Genomic DNA, 27204 nt, shown 5'->3' on the forward strand with positions numbered 1-27204 from the left:
GATTGGTCGACGCTTACCGAGAGCATGCGACTAGGCGCTTTTTGTGGCAGGGAAGAAGGGTGAGTGGGGTGTGTGGGTGTGGTGTGGTGTGGGGGTGTGTGGGTGTGGTGTTGGGGTGTGTGGGTGTGGTGTGGGTGTGGTGTGGGGTGTGTGGGTGTGGTGTGGGGGTGTGTGGGTGTGGTGTGGGGGTGTGTGGGTGGGGGTGCAGCTATATGTGTACATGTCCACAATTATTACACCTGGGTTATAACACTTGTGATATTCAGGTCTCGCTTGGAGAACTTGTAGCGGAGTCTGGTCATGCTTCAGGAGCGGGTGAATAATTTATAATAAAGACCTCCTCCACTTTGCCTCATAGTTAACTATAGTGGTCCCTCCCTATTCCGTGGTCCCTCCCTATTCCGTGGTCCCTCCCTATTCCGTGGTCCCTCCCTATTCCGTGGTCCCTCCCTATTCCGTGGTCCTCGCCCACTGGCTTGCTTCCTAGTGTGCTCGTCTGTGGTGCATGGTGGGTCTCGCTCCACCACTGTTTCTTTTTCCCTTTCTCTTTGGCTGTGTGTGCTCTAACGATCGTTTGGGTAGTTAAATGTGGCTAGTTGTGAAGTCTCTCTAAGGTCTAGAGACATGAGACAGACTAAGTGTCCCCGTTACTGTCATGCTGAGTGGTCCTGGTTGGCCTCAGGAGCCAGTGGTGGACGGCTGGTGGTAATGGGTGCCCTCAGTGGAGCACCGTTACCCATTGTGTTGCCGTCCGTGGCTCACGGGTGCCTGGTGACCGCACTGGCTCTCCCGTATTTGGTGAAGGAGCGACCCCGACATGTTGTGGTGTGGGGTCCATGCTGCAGGAGCGACCTCCTCAACCTCTCGCCTCCCCCGTCTCGTCATCTTTGTCCTCGTCTGTTACCGTTATCATTACGGTAATGCAGGCGACGAGTCACAATAACGTGACTGAAGTATGTTGACCAGACCACACACTAGAAGGTGAAGGGACGACGACGTTTCGGTCCGTCGTGGACCATTCTCAAGTCGATTTTGGTTCTACGGTAATATTACTCGTTTATCTCAATCCTTGTTTCCCCTCCTTTCTTGATCATTTGTTTATCATTTTTTCCTCCATTTTTTCCATTCGTTTGCATTCCCTAGCTCCTCCCTCCTCCTCCTCTCTCTCTCTCTCTCTCACACCTCATTCCCACAACTATGCTTGCTGGAGTTGTTAGTTATCCCTTTGAATAGTATATTTTGGTAGCACTTTTCTATCTTGCTCTCACGAAGGCCTAAACACTGGCCGAAACGCGTTCAGCATTCTCTGATTTTCCAGTGTGAATCTTTCTCATTCTTGGGTCATTGTTTTTCTGTTACGTTATTTATATATATAAAATATATATATATATATATATATATATATATATATATATATATATATATATATATATATATATATATAAACATATGAATAACGTAATCGGTTCCAGTGCCTGGCCCTAGACCTAAATCCTAACATGGCATCCTTAATTGTTCACTATTTCTAATCAATTTGTTACCGGAAGTGTGTTGAGTATACAATGTGCGTTGAGCGAGGCGCAGGCCGGACCCAGCCCGGGGGTCAACCAGCAACCCGTCCTCCCAACTGTCAGGAAGTGTTGGCTACCTTATGGGAACCAACGTCACAAATGCAGTCTACTATGAATAATGACGCCTGGCGAATATCCCCGTTTTCTGTGTATCAAAGTGATAGGTTAAGTGGGTTGCTTAGGTTCGTACCTTTCTGGTCAGGTTAGGTGGTTGGATTTTTACGGAGTGGCTCATTAAGAGTTGTGACTGTCTCTTAAGAACATAGGAACAAAGGTAGCTGCAGAAAGCCTATTGGCTTAAACGAGGCAGCTCCTATCTATAACCACCCAATCCCACTCATATACATGTCCAACCCGCGCTTGAAACAATCGAGGGACCCCACCTCCACCACGTTACGCGGTAATTGGTTCCACAAATCAACAACCCTGTTACCGAACCAGTATTTACCAAAGTCTTTCCTAAATCTAAACTTATCCAATTTAAACCCACTGTTTCGTGTTGTGTCTTGTGTTGATACTTTTAATACCCTAATACATATACTCTTGTGGTATATACGACCGCAATACTCTTGTGGTCGTCTTAGTGGGGCAGAACACGGGTGTCTTTGTGAGCGACTTGGTCCCCCCCTGGGGAGGACCTCTTCGCCTTTTCAGAAATCTCTTGGTTACGTGAGAAACCCTTTTGGCTTGAGAGACAATCCGCGGGCGTGTGTACTCACCTAGTTGTGCTTGCGGGGGTTGAGCTCTGGCTCTTTGGTCCCGCCTCTCAACCGTCAATCAACTGATGTACAGATTCCTGAGTCTACTGGGCTCTATCATATCTACACTTGAAACTTGTGTATGGAGTCAGCCTCCACCACATCACTGCCTAATGCATTCCATTTACTAACTACTCTGACACTGAAAATGTGTGTACTCACCTAGTTGTGTTTGCGGGGGTTGAGCTCTGGCTCTTTGGTCCCGCCTCTCAACCATACAACTCAACTGTGTGGGTGTGTGTGGAGGGGGGGGGGGCAACATTGGAGTGTGGGGTCTTGGGTGACGACGCACATGAGTGGTTGCCAGGTGGACTTGGGTAGGTAAGCGGGAGGGTTGACGGCCAACCCGTCCTCTTAAAATAACGTCGTCTTCGCTCGTGTTCGCGCAATGGCCAAAAACTTAACGTAATTTGAAATGAAATCTGCTCGCGAAAGTAACGCACTGTCCCGTTTTCTGTTTTGAGTCCTCTGGCTTACTCGGTTAGGAGAGGAAACTTTCAATTAACGGTTTTCATGACGTTTTGAAACTTTAGGAGAACTTCCTGCCCTCCTAACCTACCAGAGGACCTTTAACTTGCTGTTTTGAAAAAATAAATCCAAAATTTCCTTTAAAATATTTGTCATTTTCAAATTACATCCATTTTCGTGGTCATGGGCGTGGGTGGGGATGTGCTCGACCTCGCCTGGTCATGGGCGTGGGTGGGGATGTGCTCGACCTCGCCTGGTCATGGACGTGGACGGGGATGTGCTCGACCTCGCCTAGTCATGGACGTGGGCGGGGATGTGCTCGACCTCGCCTGGTCATGGACGTGGGTTGGCATCTCCCCCCCCCCACTGGCTGTCAGTGTTTAGGTCTGTCATCTCTGGCTCTGTACGCAGGGTTATCTTCCTTCTTGAGATGATTTCGGGGCTTCTTTTTTTTTTTAGTGTCCCCGCGGCCCGGTCCTCGACCAGGCCTCCACCCCCAGGAAGCAGCCCGTGACAGCTGACTAACACCCAGGTACCTATTTTACTGCTAGGTAACAGGGGCATAGGGTGAAAGAAACTCTGCCCATACCGGCAGAGTTTCTCGCCGGCGCCTGGGATCGAACTCAGGACCACAGGATCACAAGTCCAGCGTGCTGTCCGCTCGGCCGACCGGCTCCCTAGTGGCTGTCAGTGTTCAGGTCTGTCATCTCTGGCTCTCTACGAAGGGTTGACATCCTTGAAGTCTAGTACACGTATGAGAGAGCCGAGAGGTCTCATGTTTCTCCATAAATAAGTAACATGTTCATTTGGTCCGTGGCGGATGGTGTTAGGGTTCGAACCTCGTAAAGTCTTCCCTTAATTCAGCTCGAGGCGCGAAGTGAAACTGTTGCGTCATGGTTATGAGAACCTTGCAGCCCGTCCTCCAAACAAAGATCCAAAAGTGATTCCATGCACCCGCCAAACCCCCTGTTTATGAATGAAAAGCGGTTTACACACGACTCACAACTGCTGACGTTCGAACATATCCGGAACAAGTGCTTCACTGACGAATTTTGTTCGAATCACAACGCTGTAAATGCTTCACCCACGTACTACAAATACAAATAATCGCCAACAGAACCTAAACACCTAACCTAACCTAACCTATGCCTATATATGCACAATATGCTAATATATTATAATATTAATTTATACTTGAAAAAATTCCCGTTTTGAATGAACAGCAAGTTAAAATTTATGAATGCGTCTGTGGGGTCGACCGCTGGATGTAATGGACTTGGGTCGAGGACGGGTTGCTTCATGAAGGAACTCCGAGGCTTCAGGTAGTGTACTTACCGAGTTGTTGACTCTCCAGAGTCGTCGTTTACATTGTTGTTATAGAGTCAGCCACTCGGAACAAGTTCCAAGTAGCACGGGCTATGGTGAGCCCGTAGTGGACTTACCTGGCATAGGAGCGGACCATCGTTTACAGCGACTTCCTTCTATTAGTCCCCTCCGTGGTGAGGTGTGTGGTGAGGAGATAAGACCAACATTCCTGGTGGTGGAATGGTCAGATTCCCCGTGTGGGCGGTGGCTGGCTCCAGCGTCCCCTCTTCCCCCCCCCCCCCCCCCCCACACACACACACACATGGAAACACACAAGTTATGGAAATGGAATCAGGTGACAGGAGACCAAAGGGACAGTACACAATGAAGGAGAACAGCCTACCTGTAACGATTCGAGAAAGAGACCTGGGAGTGGATGTGACACCTAATCTAACTCCTGAGGCACATATAAATAGGATAACGACAGCAGCGTACTTTACACTGGCGAAAATTAGAACTTCATTCAGAAACCTAAATGAGGAGGCTTTTAGGGCGCTTTACACTGCCTACGTGAGACCCGTCTTAGAGTATGCCGCGCCATCATGGAGCCCCCACCTGAAGAAACACATAAAGAAACTGGAAAAGGTTCAGAGGTTTGCGACGAGGCTTGTCCCAGAGTTACGAGGGATGGGATATGAAGAGCGGCTGAAGGAACTGAACCTTACGACACTAGAGAAAAGAAGGGAGAGAGGAGATATGATAGGGACATATAAAATACTCAGGGGAATTGACAAAGTGGAAATAGATGAAATGTTCACACGTAATAATAACAGAACGAGGGGACATGGGTGGAAACTGGAAACTCAGATGAGTCACAGAGATGTTAGGAAGTTTTCTTTTAGCGTGAGAGTAGTGGACAAATGGAATGCACTTGGGGAACAGGTTGTGGAAGCAAATACTATTCATACTTTTAAAACTAGGTATGATAGGGAAATGGGACAGGAGTCATTGCTGTAAACAACCGATAGGAAAGGCGGGATCCAAGAGTCAATGCTCGATCCTGCAAGCACAAATAGGTGAGTACAAATAGGTGAGTACACACACACACACACACACACACACACACGCACGCACGCGCCATAGCGGGGAAGCTACGGCACTGTGCCAGAAAATCCAGGGGTCAAGGTCACGTCAGAGCCTCGGACCCCGGCCAGGAGCCAGCTGACACCCGAGTCCGCCTTCAGTTTTTAACAGTGGCCGGATGGGGGAGGGGGAGGAGATGGAGCTGCCGGTGAAGTGACTTGGTTGGCGAACTTGTTGCCGAGGAATTTTTGTTTGTTTGCGTTTGTTGCATGTGGCCGAGGTCCTCTTATATCCTTGGGCCGTATGGCTGGTGGACGTCTCACCCACACACCATACAGCCATCAGTGGGGTGGGAGTGAGAGCGGGCGAGTGCTTGTGTTCGTCACAAAGGACAGTACAAGGCAAGCGAGCTTGTAGCACGGTGTGGCAATCCACAAGACCAGGATATAAACGCTGTTCAACTATTTTCGTCTTCCTGAATGTTTTAAGCAGTCAGGAGCAGTAAAGAGGCGAGCAGTGAATCCTGGAAGCCAAGTATCTTGAGTGTTCCCCGTTTTCTTTAATCTTCCCCCCCATCCCTAAGCTCAACCACTTGGGCTGGACGGTAGAGCGACGGTCTCGCTTCATGCAGGCCGGCGTTCAATCCCCGACCGTCCACAAGTGGTTGGGTCACCACTCCTTCCCTCCCCCGTCCCATCCCAAAATCCTTAACCTGACCCCCTTCCCACTGCTATATAGTCGCAATGACTTGGCGCTTTCCCCCGATTCTTTCCTTTCCCCCCCCCCATTCCTAACACCACAATAGCCCAATAGATATTACACGGAGACGAGTCTAAATACACAGACTTAACCCATAGTTTTGTGGTCAGTATTACTAGACGTAACTAGTGTAAACGACTAGCGACTAGCTTAGTTTACTAGACTAGTAAACGGCTAGATGTACTAACTCTATAAATCTATCAATTTTTGTATCACCTCTTGTATGTATGTACTTACTTTACCTGAATAAACATTTGATTTTTTTATTTTAATTTGACTAGGCGATCCGTAACTGTTGTGTTAAACTTGTGCATGTGTCTGGATGTATTTTTGGACTAAACCTGAAAACCTTGATTAGATTCCGGCTCGGGTTAACAATAAGGTGCGGCCGTGAGGTGTTGTGCTGGCGTAAACACCGCCAGGGTTGTGCTGGCGTAAACACCGCCAGGGTTGTGCTGGCGTAAACACCGCCAGGGTTGTGCGCTGCGCCGATGGTGGTTCACCAGGTTAGTTGGTACCCGGTGAACCAAGGCTCCAGGTTAGTTGGTACCCGGTGAACCAAGGCTCCAGGTTAGTTGGTACCCGGTGAACCAAGGCTCCAGGTTAGTTGGTACCCGGTGAACCAAGGCTCCAGGTTAGTTGGTACCCGGTGAACCAAGGCTCCAGGTTAGTTGGTACCCGGTGAACCAAGGCTCCAGGTTAGTTGGTACCCGGTGAACCAAGGCTCCAGGTTAGTTGGTACCCGGTGAACCAAGGCTCCAGGTTAGTTGGTACCCGGTGAACCAAGGCTCCAGGTTAGTTGGTACCCGGTGAACCAAGGCTCCAGGTTAGTTGGTACCCGGTGAACCAAGGCTCCAGGTTAGTTGGTACCCGGTAAACCAAGGCTCCAGGTTAGTTGGTACCCGGTGAACCAAGGCTCCAGGTTAGTTGGTACCCGGTGAACCAAGGCTCCAGGTTAGTTGGTACCCGGTGAACCAAGGCTCCAGGTTAGTTGGTACCCGGTGAACCAAGGCTCCAGGTTAGTTGGTACCCGGTGAACCAAGGCTCCAGGTCGCGTCAATGGACCGGGGGATGACGGCCATTCCATGCTACTCACGTCCCGTACCTGCTGCTCTTATGCAGCACGGTCGGCCCTTTGCAACCTGCAGCGGTGTTGCAAGCATCCGTGTTCTCCTGCAGTTATCGTGGTTACATAAGCCAGAGATAAAACGTTCTTTACATCTTAACCTCTTCTTTATAGTAAATGTCTTGTGCTCTTGTTCCCCATCAGATTCCAATCAGATTCTTAGCAGTGCAGGGAGCCGAGGGTGAGGAGCGGCTATCGTCACCCCCGTCCTTGGCGCGGCTCCAGGTCTGGTGTAAACATCCTCCAAACCTGCTACAACGCTCCCACTTTATATTACCCTTTACGGAGCAAGGAACACCATCCGTCGTGGTGTGGAGGAGCCTCGCTGAATGAAAATGTTTACCTGACACAGGAGCGGTGCCCTGGTGTCTCTCCACAAAACGCTGCTGCTGCTGTTGTTATAGATTCAGCTACTCGGAACAGGTTCCAAGTAGCACGGGCTATGGTGAGCCCGTAGTGGACTTACCTGGCACGGGAGCGGTGCCACAAAACGCTAAATTGGTATGAATATATATACCACACAAAAGTGACATGAGGAGTGAATAGAAGCTGGGATATGAGGCCGGAGGCAAGGACCGCACCCAACCACTTGGACTGTCCAGGATCGAACGCTGACCTGCAAGAAGTGAAACTTGTTGTTGTACTCCTCCTTTGAGTGACTAGTTCTCGAACCTTTCTTAATATTTTGTGCAGTTATATTTCTGTAGTGTTGACGTCTGGCCCACGCGTTTCCTTACTTGTGTAAGACCAAAGTGCTTCTGCTAACCTGAAGAACGAGTAAATTTCCTCAAGGACCTCTCCCGAGGGACTGGCGGCTGGAAATCATCCATCAGGAACTGACGTCTGAGACCCCAGGCACAAAGGAATGGGAAAAGACTGGCCCAAGGGGAAAAAATGAGTGAAAGAAGGTGGGGAACCTCCTTGTCAGTTAGCCGTGCCTGTTCTCTGGTTAATGTGGCGCTTCATTTTTAGCGGCTCTTGTGGTTGTCTAGCCGTTGACCGTTGCCTGGGGGAGTGCGTACTCTGGGGTCTAGCCGTTGACCGTTGCCTGGGGGAGTGCGTGCTCTGGGGGTCTAGCCGTTGACCGTTGCCTGGGGGAGTGCGTGCTCTGGGGGTCTAGCCGTTGACTGTTGCCTGGGGGAGTGCGTGCTCTGGGGGTCTAGCCGTTGACCGTTGCCTGGGGGAGTGCGTGCTCTGGGGGTCTAGCCGTTGACCGTTGCCTGGGGGAGTGCGTGCTCTGGGGGTCTAGCCGTTGACCGTTGCCTGGGGGAGTGCGTGCTCTGGGGGTCTAGCCGTTGACCGTTGCCTGGGGGAGTGCGTGCTCTGGGGGTCTAGCCGTTGACCGTTGCCTGGGGGAGTGCGTGCTCTGGGGGTCTAGCCGTTGACCGTTGCCTGGGGGAGTGCGTACTCTGGGGTCTAGCCGTTGACCGTTGCCTGGGGGAGTGCGTGCTCTGGGGGTCTAGCCGTTGACTGTTGCCTGGGGGAGTGCGTGCTCTGGGGGTCTAGCCGTTGACCGTTGCCTGGGGGAGTGCGTGCTCTGGGGGTCTAGCCGTTGACTGTTGCCTGGGGGAGTGCGTGCTCTGGGGGTCTAACCGTTGACCGTTGCCTGGGGGAGTGCGTACTCTGCGGGTCTACCCGTTGACCGTTGCCTGGGGGAGTGCGTGCTCTGGGGGTCTAGCCGTTGACCGTTGCCTGGGGGAGTGCGTACTCTGCGGGTCTACCCGTTGACCGTTGCCTGGGGGAGTGCGTGCTCTGGGGGTCTAGCCGTTGACCGTTGCCTGGGGGAGTGCGTACTCTGCGGGTCTACCCGTTGACCGTTGCCTGGGGGAGTGCGTGCTCTGGGGGTCTAGCCGTTGACCGTTGCCTGGGGGAGTGCGTGCTCTGGGGGTCTAGCCGTTGACCGTTGCCTGGGGGAGTGCGTGCTCTGGGGGGGTCTAGCCGTTGACTGTTGCCTGGGGGAGTGCGTGCTCTGGGGGTCTAGCCGTTGACCGTTGCCTGGGGGAGTGCGTACTCTGCGGGTCTACCCGTTGACCGTTGCCTGGGGGAGTGCGTGCTCTGGGGGTCTAGCCGTTGACCGTTGCCTGGGGGAGTGCGTGCTTTGGGAGTCTAGCCGTTGACCGTTGCCTGGGGGAGTGCGTACTCTGGGGTCTAGCCGTTGACCGTTGCCTGGGGGAGTGCGTGCTCTGGGGGTCTAGCCGTTGACCGTTGCCTGGGGGAGTGCGTGCTCTGGGGGTCTAGCCGTTGACTGTTGCCTGGGGGAGTGCGTGCTCTGGGGGTCTAGCCGTTGACCGTTGCCTGGGGGAGTGCGTACTCTGGGGTCTAGCCGTTGACCGTTGCCTGGGGGAGTGCGTGCTCTGGGGGTCTAGCCGTTGACCGTTGCCTGGGGGAGTGCGTGCTCTGGGGGTCTAGCCGTTGACCGTTGCCTGGGGGAGTGCGTGCTCTGGGGGTCTAGCCGTTGACCGTTGCCTGGGGGAGTGCGTGCTCTGGGGGTCTAGCCGTTGACCGTTGCCTGGGGGAGTGCGTACTCTGGGGTCTAGCCGTTGACCGTTGCCTGGGGGAGTGCGTGCTCTGGGGGTCTAGCCGTTGACTGTTGCCTGGGGGAGTGCGTGCTCTGGGGGTCTAGCCGTTGACCGTTGCCTGGGGGAGTGCGTGCTCTGGGGGTCTAGCCGTTGACTGTTGCCTGGGGGAGTGCGTGCTCTGGGGGTCTAGCCGTTGACCGTTGCCTGGGGGAGTGCGTACTCTGCGGGTCTACCCGTTGACCGTTGCCTGGGGGAGTGCGTGCTCTGGGGGTCTAGCCGTTGACCGTTGCCTGGGGGAGTGCGTACTCTGCGGGTCTACCCGTTGACCGTTGCCTGGGGGAGTGCGTGCTCTGGGGGTCTAGCCGTTGACCGTTGCCTGGGGGAGTGCGTACTCTGCGGGTCTACCCGTTGACCGTTGCCTGGGGGAGTGCGTGCTCTGGGGGTCTAGCCGTTGACCGTTGCCTGGGGGAGTGCGTGCTCTGGGGGTCTAGCCGTTGACCGTTGCCTGGGGGAGTGCGTGCTCTGGGGGTCTAGCCGTTGACTGTTGCCTGGGGGAGTGCGTGCTCTGGGGGTCTAGCCGTTGACCGTTGCCTGGGGGAGTGCGTACTCTGCGGGTCTACCCGTTGACCGTTGCCTGGGGGAGTGCGTGCTCTGGGGGTCTAGCCGTTGACCGTTGCCTGGGGGAGTGCGTGCTCTGGGGGGTCTAGCCGTTGACCGTTGCCTGGGGGAGTGCGTGCTCTGGGGGTCTAGCCGTTGACCGTTGCCTGGGGAAGTGCGTGCTCGGGGGGTCTAGCCGTTGACCGTTGCCTGGGGGAGTGCGTGCTCGGGGGGCCGCGCGAGCTCTGGATCACTCCGTGTTTCTCTGGTTTAATTCTACCAGAATCGTGTGGTGCCTTAGAAGGACCTGTTCGATGTTATCCCGTGTGATACAGGGAGGGGCGAGGGTTCGCCAGCCATGGCATGAAGGGTTCGCCATGGACGAAAACTCCTGTATGTACTCCATTATGTACGAAAATGTTTTCATTGGTGATTTAGTGTGATGGGATGAAGTTGGCACTTGCTATACACCTGCGACTCGGAGCAACAGGTGTGGAGGAAGGGGAGGACGCTGCCATATGGCGAGCACTATGTTTTAGGTGTGTTATTACCTGTATTCCTTTATTAAAGAAATAACTTTATTTTTGCGTGTCCAGAGAAAATGGCCATTTGAGAGTGGTGGTGATTTGTGTTTCCTGGTGAATGCGAGAGGAAGAATTGGCAGGTTGGTGTTTGGACGGAGGGGGGGGGGGGAGAAGGAGGGGGGAGAGGTGGAGGGAAGGGTGAATTAATGGATAAGAAAGTAAAGAAAAAGTAGATGGAATATGAAAAGAGAGATAACACCAATGCTTGACCATCTATTGACTAGAAAGTTGAGGGAGTCCCAGCTGGGTGTGTGTACAAGTGTCAGGATGAACAAGGCAGCTGGGTTCCTTACTATCAGGGCTGTCATGGCGGTGTGTTCACTCACAGGATGATTGACGCTGCGCAATATTCTCTCTCCACACCTTTACCCTTTGCCTCCAGGCCTAACAACCCGTCTCCTATTCCCCCGAACGGCCCTTCCAGTCATCAGTTACCTTCAATCTTCTCTTCATGACACCTCTCTTCATGACACCTCTCTTCATGACACCTCTCTTCATGACACCTCTCTTCATGACACCTCTCTTCATGTATTTTCCAATTTAATTTCCTATTACGAATGTTGTTCATTTTCTCCTCCTCTGCGAGTAGTGTGTGCTCTTCGCCGCCCCTGGCAGCCCGCCCCCTGGCAGCCCGCCCCCTGGCAGCCCGCCCCTCGGCGCCAGTGCTGTTGCCTTGGCGGGAAACTTGGACGGTAGTGGGCGGGTGTTCCTCCGCCGCCTGCTCTCCTCCATTCCACATGGGCGGCTGGTCCACGCCCATGGTGGGGCTGGTCCACGCCCATGGTGGGGCTGGTCCACGCCCATGGTGGGGCTGGTCCACGCTCATGGTGGGGCTGGTCCACGCCCATGGTGGGGCTGGTCCACGCCCATGGTGGGGCTGGTCCACGCCCATGGTGGGCTTCTCACCTGGCTCATCCTTCCCTACCACCTCCCCTTCTTCCTCCGTCCTACTACTCTCCCTTCTCACCCTTATCTTCTCCCCTCACCCATCTGGACAGCTGCCCCCCCCCCCCATCAACGCCACAATATAGGGGTTACAAGCCCTTTTTTTGGGGGGGGGAGTAAAGAGGAAGGAGAGGCATAGGTGAAGGGAAGTATAGAAGTGGGAAATACAGTGAGAGGTATGAAAGCAGGCGGGCTGTCCGCCTTGCTGACACGATGTGTGTGTGTTGGCAGCTAAGATAAGCTGGCTAAGTTACTAAGCTAAGTTACAAGCCCCCAACACGTGTGTGTGGGAGCCCCGCGGGTGAGGGTGTGGCCGGAGCCGTGTAGTAATGTTAACTTTCCCGTGTTGCAGGTCACAGATTCGTCCTCCCAGAGTCCATCCTCATCCGTCTGGAGCCCGGCATCTGGTGAGTAGTGTGTGTTGTTGTTGTTGTTCCTCTTCCTTGCCCCTCCTCACCCCCTCCTCTTCACCCCCCTTCCTTAGCCTCCATCCTTAGCCCCCATCCTTACCCCCCATCCTTACTCCCCATCCTTACCCCCCTCCAACTTCCCTCCTCCTCCCCCCCTAAACCCCCCCAATCACCCCCCTCCTCACCCTCCTCCCTTCCTCACCCTCCCACCCTTACCCCCACATCACCCCCTCCTACCTTCTCCGCCCCCCCCCCCGCCTTCGCCACCCCCCCCCACCTTCTTTTTTTTTTCTCACCCCCTCCTCCTCACCCCTGCTCCTCCATCCTCTCCACAGCCATCATCTCCACTCCTCCTCCCCCCCTCCAGCCTCATCCTTCCCCTCCCTCCCCCTTACCTTGTTCCCTCCTTCCCACTCCTCCTTTCCCCTCCTATTCCTCCTTCCCCTCCCCCCTTCTACCTTCCCCCTCCAGGGGTTGGGGAGAGGGGGAGTGGAGGGGAAAGCCTCACCCCCTCCTCCTCACCCCATGAACAATTTTGAGGTAATTATGAATATGGACATTTATATTGTTTTATGCCATTTAGTTTATCACTTTTGGTTTGTCATAACGGGGCTGGTGAGGCCTTGTGCTCTCAACAGTCACCCCGAGGCGTGCATATATTAGGAGTGGGTGGGGCGGCTGGGTGGGTGGGTGGGTTGGGTGGGTGGGTGGGTGGGGCGGCTGGGTGGGTGGATGGGTGGGTAAGTGGATGGGTGGGTGGGTGGGGCGGCTGGGTGGGTGGGTGGTGGGTGGGTGCTGGGTGGCTGGTGTCGGTGGTTGGGGCGGGCGGACAAGCTAAGGGCCAAAGCTCATCCCCCGCTAGCACAACTAGGTGAGTACACACGCTTGTCTATCAGCGTCTTCGGGGAAGTGAGGTTTAGCTCCTGGTCCCGCCTACTGGACTTGTTGTACCTCCTGCGGTGCTGTTGAACTATTCTGACGCTCAAATTCTTTGTCGAATCTGGCTTTAAAGTTGTGGACGGAGGTGGCTTCCACAACTACAGCTTTCAGTGCACTTCACTTGTTGACCAGCCGTACGGGTAGTTATATAGTGAGATTATCTTGAGATGATTTCGGGGCTTTAAGTGTCCCCGCGGCCCGGTCCTCGACCAGGCCTCCACCCCCAGGAAGCTGCCCGTGACAGCTGATTAACACCCAGGTACCTATTTTGCTGCTAGGTAACAGGGGCATAGGGTGAAAGAAACTCTGCCCATTGTTTCTCGCCGGCGCCCGGGATCGAACCCGAGACCACAGGATCACAAGTCCAGCGTGCTGGCCGACCGGCTCCCTAGTGCCTTACATGCCTTTGAGTTATTTGTCTCTCCATCTTCCACCTGTGCTCTCCTGACCTTTCTCTCAATTTGAGGGATCCTTGTCCCACCTTAATTTGTCTACTCCCCTCAGTATGTTGTGGTCATATCCCTTCTGCTTCTTCTATCCTCTAGCTTTACCTTCTTGACTCTGGCATCAGTCTTGTTGCAACCCGCTCTACTAATCTTTTAATTTTGGTTTTATGCTTCGCAAGGTGTGGAGGTTATACCTTTATTAGACCAATGCTGCATGTTCCAGCATTGATCTAATAAATGTTGTGTAGAGTGCCTTGAAGGAGTTTTGATTTAGGTTTCTAAACGATGCAGGCGATGAGTCACAATAACGTGGCTGAAGTATGTTGACCAGACCACACACTAGAAGGTGAAGGGACGACGACGTTTCGGTCCGTCCTGGACCATTCTCAAGTTGATTGAGAATCGTCCAGAACGGACCGAAACGTCGTCGTCGGTTCTAAACGATGATCTTGTATTTGCCGGCGTCTCACATGCTGCCGATGTCATCCTGTATGTGTGCCTCCGCTGTGATGAGTGTTGGATTTATCGCCACTCCCAGATCTTTCCCATTCCTGTAGTTGTCTTCCTCTTATGATGTCGAGGCCGATTGACTGATAAAGATTAAACCACCCAAGAGGTGGCAGGGGCATGAATAACCCGTAAGTTGGTACAATTTTTTGATCAGTAATTCTTTTCAGTGTTCTGAGGTCGCATTTAATATTCAAGCTGCTATAGCGGGGGGGGGGGGGGGGATCTGCTTGATTGATAAAGATTAAGCCATCCAAGAGGTGTGTCGATGCCTTTCTGCAGTCTTTTCTTTCTTCCTTTCCCATCCCCATTGGCTTACACTTGTTGGGAATGAACTCCAGCAACCATTTGTCTGCCCTTCACCCCCCTGGAGCATGTCAAGGTCCTCCTGCTGTTCCTATCCTGTTTTCACATTCCTCATCAGCTTTGTGGCATGTGCACTCATTATGTGTACGAGCTCTCTTCCTTGGGTAGGTCATTCTAGGAGTGAATTGGGAAGAGCCGCCGTCCCAGGAGTGTGTGTGTGTATTCACCTAGTTGTGTTTGCTGTTTTTTTCTCTCCTCTCTCCACACCACACACACCAGGGAAGAGCCCGAGACAGCTGACTAACTCCCAGGTACCTATTTACTGCTAGGTAACAGGGGCATTCAGGGTGAAAAAAACTTTGCCCATTTGTTTCTGCCAGGTGCGGGAATCGAACCCGCGCCACAGAATTTCGAGTACTGCGCGCTATCCACCAGGCTACCAGGCCCCCTTGTGTGTGTGTGTGTGTGTGTGTGTGTGTGTGTGTGTGTGTGTGTGTGTGTGTGTGTGTGTGTGTGTGTGTGTGTGTGTGTGTTTACTAGTTCTGTGTTTACTAGTTGTGTTTTTACGGGGGTCGGCCCGCCTCTCAACTGTCAATCAACTTGTTTACTAACTACTTTTTTTTTTTTTCCCCCCACACACACACACACACACACACACACACACACACACACACACACACACACACACACACACACACACCAGGAAGCAGCCCGTGACAGCTGACTAACTCCCAGGTACCTATTTACTGCTAGGTAACAGGGGCATTTAGGGTGAAAGAAACTTTGCCCATTTGTTTCTGCCTCGTGCGGGAATCGAACCCGCGCCACAGAATTACGAATCCTGCGCGCTATCCACCAGGCTACGAGGCCCCAGTGTGTGTGTGTGTGTGTGTGTGTGTGTGTGTGTGTGTGTGTGTGTGTGTGTGTGTGTGTGTGTGTGTGTGTGTGTAGGGGGGGGGGTGAGGCGCTTCAAGTTGGTGTGGCCAGTAGTCGTGGACCACCATTGTTGTCGTGGTGGGGGAACAAGATGGCATTTGCTGTTGGAACGACATATTTCTCAGGGCGGGTGTCAAGCGTCTCTGCCTTCGTCGTTGTCCTCCAGGTTACTGCTCAACCACTTGGGCTGGACGGTAGAGCGACGGTCTTGCTTCATGCAGGTCGGCGTTCAATTCCCGACCGTCCAAGTGGTTGGGCACCATTCCTTCCCCCCGTCCCATCCCAAAATCCTTATCCTGACCCCCTTCCCAGTGCTATATAGTCGCAATGCCTTGGCGCTTTCCCCCTGATACTTCCCTTCCCTTCCCTCCAGGCTACTGTCGCTTTGTTTTATTGTCACCGTCGTCTTCATGGGTCGTCGTTATTGTCTTGATTCTGTCTTGGTCGTTAGTCATTGTCGTCTTGTGTCGTGGTGGTTGCCGGGCGCCGCTGGTGGTGGCGGCCGTCGCCGTAACCTCAGGTAACAATAGGTCAATAAAAGTTGTCTTGAGGAGGGAGGGGGTAATGGGAGAGGGGGGGAAGGGGGAGGGGGAGGGGAATGACCCCGTCGTGGAACAGGAGCGCGCATGCGTGCCTGAGTGCGTGCCCCCCCCCCCCCCCCCCGCCCCCCGCCCCCCGCTGGGAGGCTCCACCTGTGTGTGGGATATAGTTATATTTTGTTCGCTTTCCACGTGCTTCTGTCATTTTGTTTTTGTAATTCAATCCGGCTTTTGAAGAGCTGTCAGGCGTTCTTTATACTCTGAGAGGATAGCATAAAGGTAACATTTTTCACCTCGATATTTGTGGAGCTTTTTGGCGACTCTGCCATACGGGAGCCGGTCGGCCGAGCGGGCAGCACGCTGGACGCTGGATGATCCTGTGGTCCTGGGTTCGATCCCAGGCGCCGGCGAGAAACATTGGGCAGAGTTTCTTTCACCCTATGCCCCTGTTACCTAGCAGTAAAATAGGTACCTGGGTGTTAGTCAGCTGTCACGGGCTGGTTCCTGGGGGTGGAGGCCTGGTCGAGGACCGGGCCGCGGGGACACTAAAAAGCCCCGAAATCATCTCAAGATAACCTCAAGACAAGCTAGATATAAGGGAATTGTAACCGGATCACTTCCTATGTTGCATTAAAGTCTCCTGAGATGCTTCCTCGGACACTCGTATAGTAGTGTGGACTTGCAAGTTATGGTGAGTGCGGTGTAGAGTATGTTGGTTGAGATTTGGCTACTCAGAACGAAATGTTTATGTAGCACGGTCTATGGCGAGCCCGTAAGGTATAGAGTAAGGGGAGCCAAGTGAGTGAGGTGTTGAGGTTATCAGCATTATCTTTCATCTCCGTCTTGCCCCTTTCATCTCCACACCCAGCACGGAATACTACGTTTCCTTGGGGGTGAAGGTTTGGTGGTGGTGTGGTGTGGGCGGGGGGAAGGTTTGGTGGTGGTGTGGGTGTGGGGAAGGTGTGGGTGTGGGGAAAGGTATTTGACGTCCGGAGTAGTCGTGTTGTCTGCCAGGCACCAATTATACCCTAAGAATATTACACTAAGTATTCCATTCTCTATGGACGAGTCCAGTAGTCATGTTAAGCAACACCTTGACTTCATTTCTCCTGTTTGACTTTTCCTGTTTGAGAATCGGAGAGAGATTGTAAACCTTTTCACGCCCTCCCCTCTTCCCCCTCCCCCTCTTCCCCCTCCCCCTCTTCCCCCTCCCCCTCTTCCCCCTCCCCCTCTTCCCCCTCCCCCTCTTCCCCCTCCCCCTCTTCCCCCTCCCCCTCTTCCCCCTCCCCCTCTTCCCCCTCCCCCTCTTCCCCCTCCCCCTCTTCCCCCTCCCCCTCTTCCCCCTCCCCCTCTTCCCCCTCCCCTCTTCCCCCTCCCCTCTTCCCCCTCCCCTCTTCCCCCTCCCTCCCTCGCTTCATGCGACCAGAACAGGTTGGTGGGGTGGAAGGGGGTGGTGGTGAAAGTTGTCATGTGCTGTTTTAGAAAGTCACTCGCTACAGTTATCGACTGTGAATCTGGACCTTGTCTGACGAGCAGATAACCTCGTGTTGGGAGCTCGTCCCGGGACGAGTGACGACAGTAATGACCCAATATCAACCTCATTAGGAACATGGAGGGATGATAAGGCTCGAGATGGTAAATGTGTGGGATAGATGGATGGAGAGGGGTAGGGAAGGATCCAAAGTGATGCAAACAGGAATCAATTGATCTAGGATAGTGCGGGAAAGAGGGGCAAGGCAAGGTAGTGAATATCTTGTAACTTTGTTTGATTCCCGATGGTCCAAGTTATTCGTCATCGTTCAAGCACTCCGGCCTCCTGTCCCAGCGCCTATCCCTGTCCCAGCGCCTATCCCTGTCCCAGCGCCTATCCTGCCCTCGTAGCTGTTGTTTTAGATTTAGCTATTCAGAAAGAACTATCCATGTAGCACGGGACGTAGTCGTCTTAGCTCTTCCATGTGGCATATCTAGCCATAGTGGCTTAGCTCTTTCTCCTCATAGTCAGCTTACCTGCCGGACACTTCATGGGGTCAAGTGTTCACCTTGTATAACTAATGATGGCTAGTGTTGCACCTCCCTCTCTCACCCCCTCCCTCACCCCCTCCCTCACCCCTCTCTTACCCCTCTCTCACCCCTCTCTCACCCCCTCCCTCACCCCATCCCTTACCCCCTCCCTCACCCCCCTCCCTCACCCCCCTCCCTCACCCCCCCTCCCTCACCCCCCCCTCCCTCACCCCCCCTCCCTCACCCCCCCTCCCTCACCCCCCCTCCCTCACCCCCCCCCTCCCTCACCCCCCTCCCTCACCCCCCCCTCCCTCACCCCCCTCCCTCACCCCCCTCCCTCACCCCCCTCTCTCACCCCCCCCTCCCTCACCCCCCTCTCTCACCCCCCTCTCTCACCCCCCTCTGTCACCCCTCTACACTTTCCCATCTTCCATCTCGCATTCTTCCTCATTTTCTAAATTGATTTTTGATGATTGATGATTCACAAATTGAAATTGATGAAAATTGATGTTTGACATCATTATTTGGCGGCCATGTGTGAGGATGTGTGTGTGTGTATGCTAATAGTCTTGTGTTATACGAACGGTCTTTAATATGTGTTACATTTCGGGTACTTGTGGCCGGTTACTTAGTAATGGTAATTCCATAATACTAATTACTGGAGATTGTTACAATGACGCGTGGCCAGTAGTGGTGTGAGGGGAGGGGGGGGGACAGGGAGGGTGTAATACTGCATGTGTATATCATGTGTAGTATACATACACAGCAAGTCCCCGCTCCTGTGCCAGGTAAGTCCACTACGGGCTCACCATAGCCCGTGCTACTGTGGAACTTCTGTTCTAATTAGATGAATCTAAAACAACATACATACACCAAGTGTTGAGGTGTATTTAGGAGTGTTGGCAGTGGTTGTTGGGTGTACAGGAAGGGGGATTTGCATAGATAAGAATCTTTGTATATATTGACCTGTGTCTTTCATCTTCCTGTTGTGATTTGCATACACGTCTTTGTATTCTCTCCCATGTACTTCGTACGTGTGTACATACTCGTGCTAATGTGCCAGTTTAGAGTTTGATGGCCAGTATATATCTCTTCACTTCATTATGTCAAGTAGTTTCGTTAATGAGTGATTTTGTGTTTGGGGGCGGAGGGTCCTGAAGCTGTAGCAGGACTAAACGACCACGCTGACGGCAGGATGAGTCCCAGTCAGCGACCACCCTGACTCACCGCCGGACTCCAGCTGCTGGCAGTCAAAACAATTCATAGAGACAGCGGCAAAGCGGGAGTTAGAGGTGTTGTGGCGGCCCCCACCACTGTATATCACCCCCTCCATCACCATATATCACCCCCTCCATCACCATATATCGCCCCCACCACCGTATATCACCCCCTTCCCCGTCCATATACACACACACCTGCTGTCTTCACTAGTGTAGATAGTGTAGAGGTGGGTGGGTGACGGGCAGCCGTGACGGACACCTGTTGTTGTTGTTAAAGATTCGCTACCTGGAACAAAGTTCCAAGTAGCACGGGGTATGGTGAGCCCGTAGTGGAGTTATATGACGGACGCAGCTGGAGGCCGGCGAGTGTAGAAGCTGGTGACCCTCCGCCTGGCCTCTCACTCTGGGGCTCCAGTGTTGAGATTAAAATAAGATTTAATCTATATATTATGGAATTCAAAAAACACATACGCACGCGCGCGTACACAGGGCGCGCGTTGGGATTCCCACTTATGGAGCAGGTTTGGTTTACGATCCTGACAAATTGTTTGCGTCAAGTGATGTGTGTGTTCACGTGGCAGTAAATAGGTACCTGGGAATTACAGGTGGTACGGGCTGCATCCTGGGTATGTACTCACCTAATTCTGCTTGCTGGGGTTGTTCTCTGGCTCTTTGGTCCCGCCTCTCAACCGTCAATCAACAGGTGTGTGTGTTAATGAGAGAGGGAGAGAGATGAAAGACTGACTCAGACTGAATGAGAGAGAGAAATAGGTCGATATATAGTCAGTACATTAGACGACTGACGGTTAGAATGGCGGGGTCCAAGAGCTAACATCTCGATCCTTTAGGCACATATAGTAAACATCCCAACCCTCCCTCATCCCTCTGTTTACCCTTAGATTGTCACATCTTGCATTGACGACGAGCAATCATGACCATTCTTACGTCATTAAGAGGGAGGATATTTTTTGCAAGAGAAAATATGGACTCGGGTTCATTGCGGAACGCATTGTTTATTCTGCATCAAACTGGACACAGTAACCTGGGGAGAGTCAGTCCGTCTCAGACGCCATCTTGGACAACCTTGGACAGTCGACCATCAAACGACTGCTCTGAGCACTAATTTGTTGACAGTAAACATGCCGGCCACTCATGAAGTGCACCTTGTGCCAGCGAAAAATTTAAGGGGGGTGGAAAAGGGTTAAGAAGAGGGGTTATGGGAAGGGGAAGGGATGGTGCGTGTGTGATAATCCGGATTCAGCGCAAGGAAACTTGGTGTGGTGGCCGGCAGAGGCAGGCAGGCAACCCGACTGACAAGCGGCGACGAAACGGAATTCATTAAACCGGATATTTAAACCGGATTTTAGGTGAACAAACATTGAAAGCAAGTAACAGAAATCATCGAAATAAGGAAAATAGGGATAAAGTAAAGAGAAGGAGGAATTGTGATGAAAGTAAAGAACTAAAAATCATGTGTGAAGAACCTAACCAAAATAGTTGAGCAAGCAAGCAAGCAAGCAAGCAAGCAAGCAAGCAAGCAAGCCGAGGCAAGTATAACAGGATCACCCGCCCCAAGCACCACGCACACCCCCTCCCCCTCACCCCAGCACCCCCACACACACCCCATTTCGCCCGCACCTCTTTCCCCCACAAAAAAGCAACACTTCCCCCCCACCATAACAAAAGCCCTCCCCTCCCCACCTGAACCCCTTCCTTCACTAAGGAAATACGCCCACCCCGTACGGCTGCACACGCCCCGTACGGCTGCACGGCCCGTACGGCTGCACGGCCCGTACGGCTGCACACACGCCCCGTACGGCTGCACACACGCCCCGTACGGCTGCACACACGCCCCGTACGGCTGCACACACGCCCCGTACGGCTGCACACACGCCCCGTTCGGCTGCACACACGCCCCGTACGGCTGCACACACGCCCCGTACGGCTGCACACACGCCCCGTACGGCTGCACACACGCCCCGTACGGCTGCACACACGCCCCGTACGGCTGCACACACGCCCCGTACGGCTGCACACACGCCCCGTACGGCTGCACACACGCCCCGTACGGCTGCACACACGCCCCGTACGGCTGCACACACGCCCCGTTCGGCTGCACACACGCCCCGTTCGGCTGCACACACGCCCCGTACGGCTGGACACGCCCCGTACGGCTGGACACGCCCCGTACGGCTGGACACGCCCCGTACGGCTGGACACGCCCCGTACGGCTGGACACGCCCCGTACGGCTGGACACGCCCCGTACGGCTGGACACGCCCCGTACGGCTGGACACGCCCCGTACGGCTGCACACGCCCCGTACGGCTGCACACGCCCCGTACACCAGGTGGAACGCACTGAAGGAAGTGGAAGCCGCCTCCATCCATAACTTTGCCAAATTAGGCATGGAATTTAAACATCAGAATAGATACGTTTTAATGCAACAGCTAAAACAAAGGTTGTGGACGGGGCATAACCCCCCCCCCTTCCCCACCCGTAGCCACCCCCTACCCCCCTTCAAGCAACGCAACACCCCCCACCCAGCTCCAACACCCCCCCTCCCCTTCCAACCACCCACCCAAACCCCCCAGCCACGCTTCTCTCACCTCTAAACGCTCCTCCCCCACCCAAACAATAGCAGCATCCCCGCGCCCCCCAGCAACGCCACCCACCCCAACCATGCTTTCCTAGAGCCCCAGCGTGTGGGTGTTGAGGGCGGGGGCGGCCACCACCACCCCAGGCCACCACCCCAGCAGGAGGGTAGGCGCTCCCTACCTGGAGCAGACGTGGACGAGGCAATTGGGCAAGAAGAGGGGAGAAGAATGGGAGATAGGAAGAATTGGGTAAACAAGAGATGCACCAGAACCAGTCAAGAGAAGGAAGATGTGAAGAAGCCATGTGTGATTATTTTCTGCAATTGCTAACGTTTTTGCGTCTTTTCTGAGACGTTTGATATTTGCGAGAGGTGCGTGGGAAGCCGGGGAAGAGGACAGGACACGTGGGAAAGGAAAGTGAAAGGGGGGACAAAGAGGGTGGAGAGGAAGGGGTGGAAAAGATCTACCCCCGTTCAGGCGGCGGCCACGCTGCCAGGAAAGGCGTTTGTGTACTCGCCTATTTGTACTCACCTGTTTGTGCTTGCCGGGGTTGAGCTTTGGCTCTTTGGTCCCGCCTCTCAACTGTCAATCAACTGGTGTACAGATTCCTGAGCCTACTGGGCTCTATCATATCTACATTTAAAACTGTGTATGGAGTCAGCCTCCACCACATCACTGCCTAGTGCATTCCATCCGTTAACTACTCTGACACTGAAAAAGTTCCTTCTAACGTCTCTGTGGCTCATGTGGGTACTCAGTTTCCACCTGTGTCCCCTTGTTCGCGTCCCACCAGTGTTGAATAGTTTATCCTTGTTTACCCGGTCGATTCCTCTGAGGATTTTGTAGGTTGTGATCATGTCTCCCCTCACTCTTCTGTCTTCCAGTGTCGTAAGGTGCATTTCCCGCAGCCTTTCCTCGTAACTCATGCCTCTTAGTTCTGGGACTAGTCTAGTAGCATACCTTTGGACTTTTTCCAGCTTCGTCTTGTGCTTGACAAGGTACGGGCTCCATGCTGGGGCCGCATACTCCAGGATTGGTCTTACATATGTGGTGTACAAGATTCTGAATGATTCCTTACACAGGTTCCTGAACGCTGTTCTGATGTTAGCCAGCCTCGCATATGCCGCAGACGTTATTCTTTTTATGTGGGCTTCAGGAGACAGGTTTGGTGTGATATCAACTCCTAGATCTTTCTCTGTTCGTTTCATTAAGTACTTCATCTCCTATTCTGTATCCTGTGTTTGGCCTCCTATTTCCACCACCTAGTTTCATTACTTTGCATTTACTCGGGTTGAACTTCAACAGCCATTTGTTGGACCATTCACTCAGTCTGTCTAGGTCATCTTGTAGCCTCCTACTATCGTCCTCAGTTTCAATCCTCCTCATAATTTTTGCATCATCGGCAAACATTGAGAGAAACGATTCTATACCCTCTGGAAGATCATTTACATATATCAGAAACAGTATAGGTTGCCGGAACAACCGTGGACATTTTCAAGAGGAAACTAGATTTATTCCTCCAAGGAGTGCCGGACCAACCGGGCTGTGGTGGGTATGTGGGCCTGCGGGCCGCTCCAAGCAACAGCCTGGTGGACCAAACTCTCACAAGTCGAGCCTGGCCTCGGGCCGGGCTTGGGGAGTAGACGAACTCCCAGAACCCCATCAACCAGGTATCAACCAGGTCCATGGACTGACCCCTGCGGTACTCCACTCGTAACGTCTCGCCAATCTGAGACCTCACCCCTCACACTGACTCGTTGTCTCCTGTTACTTAGGTACTCCTGTATCCAACGGAGTACCTTCCCTTTCACTCCAGCCTGCATCTCCAGTTTTTTCACTAGCCTCTTGTGTGGCACTGTATCAAAGGCTTTCTGACAATCCAAAAATATGCAGTCTGCCCACCCTTCTCTTTCTTGCCTTATTTTTGTTGCCTGGTCGTAGAATTCAAGTAACCCTGTGAGGCAGGACCTGCCATCCCTGAATCCATGTTGATGCTGTGTTACAAAGTTCTTTCGCTCCAGGTGCTCCACTAGCTTTCTTCGCACAATCTTCTCCATCATCTTGCATGGTATTCAGGTTAGGGACACTGGTCTGTAATTCAGTGCCTCCTTTCTATCCCCTTTCTTGTATATCGGGACTACGTTAGCTACTTTCCAAATTTCTGGCAGTTCCCCTGTTGCCAGTGATTTGTTATACACCATGGAGAGCGGGAGGCACAGTTCTTCTGCTCCTTCCTTTAGTATCCAAGGGGAGATTCCATCTGGGCCTATAGCCTTTGTCACATCCAATTAGAGTAAACACTTCCTTACTTCCCCGCTGGTAATCTCAAACTCTTCCAGTGGTTCCTGGTTAGCTATTCCCTCTGTTATCTCTGGGATTTCTCCTTGCTCTAAGGTGAAGACCTCTTGGAATTTCTTATTCAGTGTGTGTGTGTGTGTGTGTGTACTCACCTAGTTGTACTCACCTAGTTGTGTTTGCGGGGGTTGAGCTCTGGCTCATTGGTCCCGCCTCTCAACCGTCAATCAACAGGTGTACAGATTCCTGAGCCTATCGGGCTCTGTCATATCTACACTTGAAACTGTGTATGGAGTGAGCCTCCACCACATCACCCCCTAATGCATTCCATTTGTCAACCACTCTGACACTAAAAAAGTTCTTTCTAATATCTCTGTGGCTCATTTGGGCACTCAGTTTCCACCTGTGTCCCCTTGTGCGTGTTCCCCTTGTGTTAAATAGACTGTCTTTATCTACCCTATCAATCCCCTTCAGAATCTTGAATGTGGTGATCATGTCCCCCCTAACTCTTCTGTCTTCCAGCGAAGTGAGGTTTAATTCCCGTAGTCTCTCCTCGTAGCTCATACCTCTCAGCTCGGGTACTAGTCTGGTGGCAAACCTTTGAACCTTTTCCAGTTTAGTCTTATCCTTGACTAGATATGGACTCCATGCTGGGGCTGCATACTCCAGGATTGGCCTGACATATGTGGTATACAAAGTTCTGAATGATTCTTTACACAAGTTTCTGAATGCCGTTCGTATGTTGGCCAGCCTGGCATATGCCGCTGATGTTATCCGCTTGATATGTGCTGCAGGAGACAGGTCTGGCGTGATATCAACCCCCAAGTCTTTTTCCTTCTCTGACTCCTGAAGAATTTCCTCTCCCAGATGATACCTTGTATCTGGCCTCCTGCTCCCTACACCTATCTTCATTACATTACATTTGGTTGGGTTAAACTCTAACAACCATTTGTTCGACCATTCCTTCAGCTTGTCTAGGTCTTCTTGAAGCCTCAAACAGTCCTCTTCTGTTTTAATCCTTCTCATAATTTTAGCATCGTCCGCAAACATTGAGAGAAATGAATCGATACCCTCCGGGAGATCATTTACATATATCAGAAACAAGATAGGACCGAGTACAGAGCCCTGTGGGACTCCACTGGTGACTTCACGCCAATCGGAGGTCTCACCCCTCACCGTAACTCTCTGCTTCCTATTGCTTAGATACTCCCTTATCCACTGGAGCACCTTACCAGCTACACCTGCCTGTCTCTCCAGCTTATGTACCAGCCTCTTATGCGGTACTGTGTCAAAGGCTTTCCGACAATCCAAGAAAATGCAGTCCGCCCAGCCCTCTCTTTCTTGCTTAATCTGTGTCACCTGATCGTAGAATTCTATCAAGCCTGTAAGGCAAGATTTACCCTCCCTGAATCCATGTTGGCGATTTGTCACGAAGTCCCTTCTCTCCAGATGTGTTACCAGGTTTTTTCTCACGATCTTCTCCATCACCTTGCATGGTATACAAGTCAAGGACACTGGCCTGTAGTTCAGTGCCTCTTGTCTGTCGCCCTTTTTGTATATTGGGACCACATTCGCCGTCTTCCATATTTCTGGTAGGTCTCCCGTCTCTAGTGACTTACTATACACTATGGAGAGTGGCAAGCAAAGTGCCTCTGCACACTCTTTCAGTACCCATGGTGAGATCCCATCTGGACCAACAGCCTTTCTAACATCCAGATGTGTGTGTGTGTGTGTGTGTGTGTGTGTGTGTGTGTGTGTGTGTGTGTGTGTGTGTGTGTGTGTGTGTGTGTGTTTGTGTGTGTGTGTTTGTGTGTGTGTGTGTGTGTGTGTGTGTGTGTGTGTGTGTGTGTGTAGGATTTCATCTCCCAGGTGGTGGCTTGTGTTCAGCCTTCTGCTCCCTTCGCCTAATTTCATTACGTTACACTTTCCTGAGTTAAACTCTAAGGCTGTTTTTACTTTATTTATTGGTTCTAGAGGCCTTATGAATTTTTATTCAACTTTTATTGATGTAGAGTCCCATTATTCTACCTACATCAGCATACTGGATCGGTCGGTTGTCAAGGATAATGGGATCTTTGGTTCTTTTTGCAATATTTATTATCTAGAACTTTTGTTTAATTGCCCTTATTTTCTATTGTTTTTCAAAGTTGTTTTTGAATTCAGTTGCTGCCTTAGTCTTGATGGCTAGTTGCGGCTTTGATGGTCCTGGTTACCATATTATTTCAAATTCAAAATTCAAATGTTTATTTATGTAAAGTACATACATTCAAGGGGTGATACAGATATTAATGAATTTATAGATAGAGCTAGTACATACAATGCCTAAAGCCACTATTACGCAAAGCGTTTCGGGCATCACTATTTGGGTGACATCATCAGCCTACGTGATGTATGGTGACTAAACCACACATCAGAATATGAAGTAACAACGACGTTTTGGTCGTCGTTTTGGCCTGGACCATTATCAAGTCAGACGACTTAATAATGGTCCAAGATGGACCGAAACGTCGTCGTTTCTTAATTTTCTGATGTGTGGTTTAGTCAATATATTCATCCACGTTATTGTGACTCGTCATCTGCATGTGGGATGTGTTGACCAGACCACACACTAGAAGGTGAAGGGACGACGACGTTTCGGTCCGTCCTGGACCATTCTCAAGTCGATTGTGTGAGCGACTTGAGAATGGTCCAGGATGGACCGAAACGTCGTCGTCTCTTCACTTTCTAGTGTGTGGTCTGGTCAACATTGAGAGAAGATGTACAGGTTGGTAGGTACTGGCGTTACTGCTCGTTCACTCGTGCCCTGGCGGCCCATCCTCCTGTTGTGGTAGTACTTATAGTAACGATCAACACCATAGTATATATACCGATAATTACAAAGTAGAAATCTGAACTATTGAGATGGACAAACCGGAAAAAAAAATTGTTTACTTGTTTCTTTGACAAACTAACCTAACCTAACCTCCCTAGGCCTAATAGACGATATCTGAGGCCTAATATAGTACATATGTGTACTATACTAGGCCTAGGAATATATGAGTTTGTTTTTTTAGCTTCATTTATTTTAAAAAAATTCCTTACTAAGTATACTACGATCTAAAAGCTAAGTACTCACGAATTCGTGACTATTGACACAATAGGTACTATCTAGTACCTATTGTGATAATAGGTATTAGATACCTATTGACAATAGGTACTCTCTCAACAAGAGAATGGGTTGGACTTAGAGTTGTAATTTGTCTTCCTTTCATGTGGAAAAGTTGACATTTTCTTGTGTGTTTATTTTGAACATTTT

The 27204-nt window shown here is 52.0% G+C and overlaps 1 protein-coding gene across 12 annotated transcripts in view; it reads left to right on the forward strand.

The window, feature by feature from the left end:
- The window catches only part of LOC123760405 (epithelial splicing regulatory protein fusilli), a 258631-nt gene that overhangs the window by 108493 nt on the left and 122934 nt on the right, over nucleotides 1-27204 (forward strand). For all 12 annotated transcript variants that reach the window (XR_011229333.1, XM_069328848.1, XM_069328851.1 and 9 more), the window contains exon 5: nucleotides 12068-12122. Coding sequence is in view for 11 of the 12 variants with exons in the window: in XM_069328848.1 (XP_069184949.1) it covers nucleotides 12068-12122 (55 nt within the window). In the remaining variant the exon portion in view is untranslated. The remainder of the gene's footprint in view (nucleotides 1-12067; nucleotides 12123-27204) is intronic.

This window comes from Procambarus clarkii, chromosome 22, assembly GCF_040958095.1.
Source record: "Procambarus clarkii isolate CNS0578487 chromosome 22, FALCON_Pclarkii_2.0, whole genome shotgun sequence".
NCBI lineage: Eukaryota > Metazoa > Arthropoda > Malacostraca > Decapoda > Cambaridae > Procambarus > Procambarus clarkii.